Here is an 8,899-nt window from a genome sequence, read left to right on the forward strand (position 1 = left end):
TGCACCATCGTAGCCAAACTACTACTAGTGTTTTTGTGAAAAAGTACATCGAGAACAACTTGCCAACATCGGTTTCAGACCTACGACAGTGTCTTTGTGACTCTCCAGATTCAAGATTGCCAGAGCAAATAATGCGGTTCGGTTCAGGCCTATGGGGAACACAGTCTTTCTGGAACAGACGACGATCTGAGCTGACTGACATGATCACGCAAATAGGAAGTCCGACATTCTTTTTCACTCTCAGTGCAGCTGATACTAAATGGCATGACTTGCACATGATCATGCCTGCCAGTGTTCCTTCCAATTCAGTCAACCACTTCCAATGGAAAATCCAAAACATAATTAAGAACCCACATCTAACAGCCCAATATATGCATTGCAGATTTACAGTTTTTCTCGAAGAAATCCTGCAAAAAGGCCTCCATGCAGTAGACTATTGGTGCAGGTATTTTTTAATATCCATTTCCTTCTACATTAATTTTCTACATTGCATATATATGTTTTAACAAGATTTTACCTTCATATTATATTCAGATACGAATGGTAACATAGAGGATCCACACACATTCATGGCTTCCTCTGGCTGAAAAATGCACCAAACATGGACACAATTGACTGGAACAATGCATTAGAAATTGCTAATGCACAGAAATATTTCGACCACTACGTAACTGCCTGGAATCCACGTCAAGCAGAACACCGAAATATTTCGCTTCACCAATCAACAATTCATAACCCATGTCTTCTTGACACAGCATCAATATTCACATCCAATCAGTTTGAAGACTATACAGAGCTTGTCAACTGCATTCAACGTCATACAAAGTGTCATGAGTCTTCTTGTCTTCGCAAGAAAGACAATGTACTTAGCTGCCGATATGGAGTACCGTGGGAGTTGAAGTCCACATCTTCACTTTTCATTGATGATAAAGGTCATAAAACCTATGTCCCTACACGCAATGATGAAAGATTGAATATTCACAATGCCGATCTACTCTCTATTTGGAGAGCAAATGTTGATTGCCAACCGGTTCTTTCTTGCCATGCTGTGTTAAAATATATTTCAAAATATGCAGCAAAATCAGAAACAAGATCTGAGAGCTACCGTCAAATGCTATCACGGCTATCACAAAGTGCCATTCCAGAAGCACTTATTGCTATTGTTATCAGAAAACTCCTTACAGAAACCATTGCAGATAGAGACATTGGAGCACAAGAAATATGCCATATGTTACAAAAGCTACCTCTTTCTCTCAGCAGCCGTACATTTCGGTCTTTGAATGTCAACAAGACTGTTTTCAAACGCGTTTCACAAGATACTGAGAACCCTGGTTTGACACCAAACTTTATCCTTGCATACATGAACAGGCCTGTCTCATTGGAATCACTGCCCCTCCTTGAAGCTTCACGCTCATGGTCATATTCTTCCCAGCGAAAAAAAAACCAATGGAAACACATATTCCCACCAATGATTGTACATGTATTGCCTCGTTACAATATCATTCCTTCCTCTGATGATCCTTCTTATGCCACTTTTTGCTGGAGTGAGTTACTATTGTATTTCCCCTTCCGAACACTCCCCAATGATATTGGTTCAACTGATGCAGAAATTATTGCACACTGGGAACAAAAAAAGGGTACATATACACCATGGCATGTCCATCGAGAAATTGAAAACCCACAAACCCCACATACTGAAGATCAAACTACCCCCGACATCCCTCCTGATTCCATGCAGATGAATGAATGGCAAATCCTCTCTCAGCTGCACCCAGGTTACAATATTTCAATTGATGACCTTAACATGATTGGCTACCGCGACTTTGATGCCAACCACAATTGGTCACATAATACTATCCCTCCCCACTTGCAAGAAACTGCCATAAATTTCGTTGAATTCAACCGCTCAATGATTCAAAACCAACATCATTCTTTTTCCAACCTCCCCCAAGATCACACATTATCTCCTACCCAAAACATAGCCTTCACCACTATTTTTTCACACTTTAAAACCCCTTCGCCAAAACCCCCACGCAAAATCATCATACAAGGAACAGCTGGGACAAGAAAATCCCATTTGATTAAATGTCTGCACCATGCATTTGTGGAAAACTCACCAGCAAACAAAAACCATTTGTTGTTACTTGCACCAACAGGCGTTGCAGCTTTCAACATAAATGCCCTCACAATTCATTCCGCCCTTCGTATCCCTATCCAAACAATGCATCCTCTTGAAGGCCAACCACTCCTACAACTGCAAGAGCAACTCCGTCATGTAGAGTGCATTCTCATTGATGAAATGAGCTTCATTGGTCCAAGAATGCTTACTCACATTGACGATCGTCTAAGACAGGCATTCCCTCTTCACCGAAATGCACCATTTGGTAATCACTCAATTATCCTTGTCGGAGATTTAGGCCAGCTACCACCTGTAAAAGACATTCCTTTACACGTTGGGACATCGCGTGGCACTGCACTTTGGCGCAACTTCGACATATTCATAACACTTTTAACCGTTTTTCGTCAACAAGGAGCTAGCCCGTCCCAGGTTGCTTTCCGGCAAATACTCACCAATCTCAGAAATGGAATATCTACACTTGAATATTGGCAACACCTAATGTCAAGAACAAGTTCGTCTCTTACACATGAAGAGCAACGCACATTTGAAGAATCCATGCACATATATGCAATAAACAACTTAGTTGTTTTGCATAATAAGAAAATGCTTAAAAAATTGAACATCCCAGTAGCGTTTTGCTCTGCAGAACAACAAAGGCAGAAAACTCCTACTACAACAAAAGATGAGCATTTGCCTGCAGAAGTGCTCTTATGCAATGAACAAAAAGTTATGCTGACCAATAACTTATGGGTACATGTAGGCCTCGTCAATGGCGCACTTGGGAAGGTCATCTCAATATTTTATTTTATTGGTTCAAAGCCCCCAGAATTACCATCCTTCGTGGTTGTCGACTTTATACAATACAAAGGAACACCATGGGACATTTCACAGCCAACATATGTACCCATTTCTCCCATCACAATGGGTGCACGCTGTCAGATACCACTTCAAATGGCATGGGCTTTAACGATACACAAGTCACAAGGAATGACATTAGACAAAGCAACAGTAGACATCGGCACCAAAAAACGACAAGGGCTAACGTTCACTGCAATTTCAAGAGTGCGGTCATTGGCAGACATTCAAATCAATCCAGCATTCCCATTCTCACGCATTGCACAAATGCACGAGAATCCATATCTTAAGCGTAGACAACAAGAGGAATCATTGCTTGCATCAAAATCTATGCAGGAGAATATACTCTAGCCAATCATACAACCTGTTTTCCAGAATTACCCACATGGTAAACACCACTTGCTGCAATAACCAAATTTCACATACATTTGCTTTCTATTACATTTAACCTCATATGATTTTATATTAGTTTGAAATCATTTATTTTATTTCAAATATTCAAGCAAAATATTTCCCGCCAAGAACAGCAAGGTCTAGCATTCACTGCAATTTAGAAATTTCTTTAAAAATTTATTTATTTTACTTCAGCGCTTTAAAAAACATGCTTTCGTCAAACACATCCATTGTCACTTACAATGTTTTCTTTTTGGATGGAAACAGGTATGAATACAGGCTATTTATGATTGTTGTATGAGTATTGCCAAGAAATTCAGCATCCTGCCCCAACAAACATTGCCTCTTTACCGTTTGTGTCCAACCACTGAATTGTTAAAGAAGGTAAAACAAATACTCAAGATAATAATTCACATCCATGAAAGTGACACACACAGGAAAATGCAGCGTCAATTGCAGGAACAACTATGTTGCCGATGTCATGCCCCATCATGCATATATAGCTGCTCATTGTCAATTACATCTATATGTAATAGAATGCTCTTATTTTACATATGTTTAGAAGCCAAAGAATACTTTCATTGTATATATGTTTAGTTATTACCTACCAAACATGTCTCTATGTGTAGACCATATGTAAAATTTCAAAAAATACATTGCAAAGCATGTAACTATCTCCTGTATAATTGCTTGTGATAAACACACAATACCAAGTAAAATATTTAGAAGTATTCAATTGTAATAAGTCTAGTATGTTCCACCAGACATGATGCATAGTTATGGAGTGTCATAAGTGTTTCTATACCTACAATTTTAATAAAAACTCAGTTTACATAGATTTGGCCTTTTGAATGTGGTTTCTATTGTTCATGGAATGCCAGATGTTATGCTACTCACGTTAAGTTATCTTTGTTTTTGTTTTCAAATATGTTATATAGGAATATGTATACCTTACATGGGCTTCTGCAATGACATTTATAGAGTGGTTAGTTGTTTGTTTTTAAATTAGAATACATTTACATGAAATTTTCAAATTCTCTTATTTTTTGTTTCAGTCATGTCAGCATTTTTAAATACATGTGAAGGAATAGAAAGTCTTGTGGTTTTCTTTAAGTATTTCTGCTTTGACATGCTGCTTTGTTCTCTTTTTCACTTCCAATATAAAGAACTTACATTCCCAGTCTATTCTGTCTCCTATATCTTTTACCCTATTTCAGATTTAATAAACTGTACAATATCAATAGTAGTTGAGAAATAAAAATTCAACAATTCCAACTTTATAAATCTATCGGCCTCTCTTTGTACCTTTTGGGACAATTGCTAGTTATTTCCTTTCGAAATCCATACTCCCTCCTCTCATCTCACTTCTCACTCTCTCACTCATTGGGACATCAGAGCTTGTGATTTTCGTAACATTCATTTTCTATGACCTCTTAAATTTGAACCCCTGAAATCATGCATCCACCTTATACCTCCCTTACTCCTTATCCATTATATCTCTCGAGCTGTGAAACTCCTTATCTCTCCACTTCCACCTCCCTCTTACCTCACACCACATTTCGGAACTTTTAATTATCAGAGCAACTATTTCAAAACCTCCGAAATTTTCATTCCCGAAATCCCTTATCATTCCACCTTAGCTTAAAACCCTTTAAATTTGGAAACTCCTATCTATTTCCCCTCCGAAATTTTTCTTCCTGAAATCCAATCACCCCTTATACCTCCCTCCCTCCTTATGCCTACCACTATGATCCATTACATGGGCCAATAGCCACTAATACCATGACATGTTTTACTATGTTGTTTTTTATATTAAATTAAATTATTTTAATTTATATTCTTAATTATTTTAATTAATTTAATTTTTATAATTTGAATTATAATACAATTTGAATTAATTAATTTTATAATTGTAATTAAATTGTATATTTAATTAATGTAATAACTGTAATTAATTAATTTTAATTGTTTAGTTTATTAATAATTATTAATTTAGTTTAGATTCTTCAATGAGGGTGAGAACCTCAGAGCATGTGGCAATCAAGTCCCATGAATGACAACAAATGGCTTGACGGCGGAGGATTGGCCTCATGGTCCCCTCATCTCAATTGGCGCAAAGGGAGGTGTAGTGGCAAAGTTTATTGCAATCGTGTGAGACTTTGTTTCATCTCGGAAAACGAGGTTGGTGTAAGGTTAACGGGCAGGATGGCGAGGAAGGTTGGCATTTGCATTTGTGTCTTGGTCTAGTGTTGGGATCCTGGGTGGTATCATGCGCATAAGTAGGGAAAATTTTAAGAACCATCCTAAATTTATATGTATAATAAATGGTGAATCCCCATGATACATAGGAAAAACGGGAGGCGATTTTATCAATAATATAATATGTATATATAATTTTTTTGGTGAATCTCTCACCAAATTATATTATCTTGTAAAGTCATGGCGAATCTTTCACTGAATTATAAAATCTTGTAAGATCTTGGCAAATCTTTCATTGAATAATAAAACATTTTGAAGTCTTGGCAAATGTTTTGTTAAAGTATGAAACCATATATGATACTAGGAAAACATATTCATTAAATTGTAATATACTAACATACATGTTTGGAAAAAAGAAACATAATTTTCTCTTCCTACAAGCAATGTTGCAAGTTTCAGTGGTCGTGTTTGTCAAGGTTCTTACTGTACACTCTTTCATATCCTTCTATTAGTTTTGATAATATTCCACAACAAAATTCTTGTAGGTGTTGATCTTGACCACCAGTTCTGTCAAGGTAGGAGAGATTAATATTTTCTCTACCACTTTTTTCAAGCTATGAGAGATTAATTTTTGTACAAATTTTGTTTTACTTTTCTCCCAACTTTTGTTTCTTTGAGTGTTTCCATCACTACCTTGTTGATTCCATATCAAACCAATTTCTCAAATTCCAGCCTAACTATGACAAAGGACTTTCTTGCTTCTACAAATTTGCAACCTCATTGTAAGGAGAAGTTGTTATATTTGCAGGGGCAATTTATAAACACTTTCATTCGCTCTCCGGGTAGTTTTTAAGCCATCGACCTTCAGGTAGTTCATCCTTCCATATGATATTTGGTCATTACACTCTGTTCTTCAAGAAATATATAAGTTATGAAAGTCATTCTACCATGTCATGAAGTGTTGAATCGAGGGAATCCCATACCCATGAACCTTACATGTGGTCTTACGATGCAATCTTCTGTTTTGAGTCATTGTGTTAAAGTCCCTCCCCTTCAAGCAGGCTTTATGCAAGTAGGAAAATGAAACAGGGCCCCCTTACTTACCGACCTTCCTTTCTCTTACCTGAATAGTTGTATCTTACCCAACCAACAAATGGTTCCTACCTTGAATTATGGAGTTTAATAGACCAACAATAAAAGATTTATGTAACTCTGGTCCCCACCACCTGAACACCTTATGGCCCAGCACGAATGAAGGCATGTTAAGGATTTCTTCATTAGTCTTCGTAAAGATCATTTCAATTCATATTCATCATGGCTTCCGCTAACCACTCATGTAGGGTCACTTGGCTTGGCAATGCAAATTGCTCATTAATGCTTCCCATCACTTGACCACCTTCAATCATATTCATTTCAACAATTTCATTTTGATTAGCATTTGTAAAATTTGTATGTGGTTTTTGTCATCAACAACTACTATTTTTTCTTGAATTTCTCCATCATATTCTTAAGTAGCATTGCCATGTTCATCATCATCACCTAATAGATAATAACATCCTTGAGGTAGACTCAACATGTTTATAACAAATTTTGCATATTTATCACCAGGTATTTCAAAAACTTGGCTACAAGCCTCATCATTGGTAAGAGCATCATAATTGACTAGCCAAATTCCATTGCACCTACATTCCACATTAATATTAGAGGGTGTTAAGGTCCTTTCAATAGATATGCTAGCAATTTCAACTGTTTCAAACCTTTTTACCTCTCTCCATGGGTTCTTTTCCATCCAATTTATTCTCTCAAACCTTAAATAATTCTTAAAAGGCCCAAACACACTTCTAGGGGTTGCAACTTATGAGTAATGTCTAAGCAGTGCCAACACTATGTATGCCTATCATGTTTGCCTCTGTGGTTTGTAAAACTATGTTGTTGTGATGGCCATAAAAAATTAACAAGTATATGTTTGTAAGATAGACGCCTCCAGGTAAAAAGTGACAAAATGATATAGCCAAATCATAAACAATTATTTAGTCATCCATGCATTAGGATGTGCAACCACGATATTCCTTGCTCACAATTCTTGACATGGTTCTTCATATTTTTATTTCCCTAAAACAAATATAGCCTAGACATTGATAAACCAATTGTAATTGCACAACAAAATATAGCTATCCATGTTGTTGTTAGGAAACATTTTGGCACATTTTCACTCATTCTCTTGGCATTTATCCACATGCCACAATTCCTTCCAACTTGGAAAGGAAACTCATCACAATTGCATATATATTTTGTAAATTGTATGAATGATCTTTGTATGCCTTGGATAGAGTGTAATAGAACTTGGTCAGAATTGTAGGGTGTAAATCCATAGCTTTGTCTCTATTTAGGATTTCAATTGTTCATAATGTCAGCTCTTGATATATTTTCTTAACTCCTGCACACCCTGATTTCCCCAAAATCCATCTTTGAATGGACTCAAAGTGGAGCAACATTAGCCTTAAGTTGTATCAACTCTAGGTCATGGCCAATTTCAAGTATCTCCTTACACCAATCAACTATTTCCTCCTTTTGTTCAATTAACACTGTAATAACCCCTTTCTTCTTCTTCCTTGCATGAGGTATTTAGCCAATAATGTATTTATGCTAGTGAGTTCCATATTTTCTCACTACAACTCTTATTAAGCATCCATTGAAGTCAACATCATCAATTTCCTTCAGCATATCCTCTTTAGTTCGACCTTTGTTAACACTAATATTCTTGGTTAAACTTGCACCTTGCACTATAATTCATGCAGAAGCACCACCTTCAACATCTACATCATATGCTCTTCAGCTTTATATCATTATTCTCTTCAAAACCTACCAGATTTAACTCCTCATTTGAGGAAGAGTTTTGTCGATGATGCAGTGCATAGCAACAAGGAAACAAAAAACTTTAAGGTAAACATAGGTGACAAGAAACAAACATAGGTGCAATGAATATGTTTGCACTTGAAACAAGAGCTATCCTCTGTTCCCACTTCAAAATGTGAAAAATAATCAAATATCAGGAGACATGTGAATCTAGAACTTGATGTATTGTGGATGGTTCTCTGGCAGAGGTAGACATGAAAGACACCAAAAGCAGCACCAGTTCGAATTTGCCTCCTACACGTTGCTGACTTGGGTTTGAATCGCAGATAATATACAAAACAAGAATATCACACATGCAGGAGTAGTTGACTTGGGTTCGAATCGTAGATAATATATAGAACAAGAATATCACACATATTCACAGATAATATATATAACAAGAATATCACCTTGGCAAGCACCAACAAAGAAAGGCCA

The 8,899-nt window shown here is 36.6% G+C and overlaps 1 protein-coding gene across 1 annotated transcript; it reads left to right on the plus strand.

Moving 5' to 3' along the window:
* The first annotated feature begins 601 nt into the window (after positions 1-601).
* On the plus strand, positions 602-3,325 carry LOC149238392 (uncharacterized). The gene is made up of 3 exons (XM_089369548.1): positions 602-932; positions 1,077-2,630; positions 2,766-3,325. Exons 1-3 carry the CDS (start codon positions 602-604, stop codon positions 3,323-3,325), a joined length of 2,445 nt encoding a protein of 814 aa, XP_089225674.1.
* The last annotated feature ends 5,574 nt before the right edge of the window (positions 3,326-8,899 follow it).

This window comes from Pinus tabuliformis, chromosome 8 (assembly GCF_031772625.1).
Source record: "Pinus tabuliformis cultivar Carrire ecotype Pingquan chromosome 8, CPIR1, whole genome shotgun sequence".
Lineage (NCBI taxonomy): Eukaryota > Viridiplantae > Streptophyta > Pinopsida > Pinales > Pinaceae > Pinus > Pinus tabuliformis.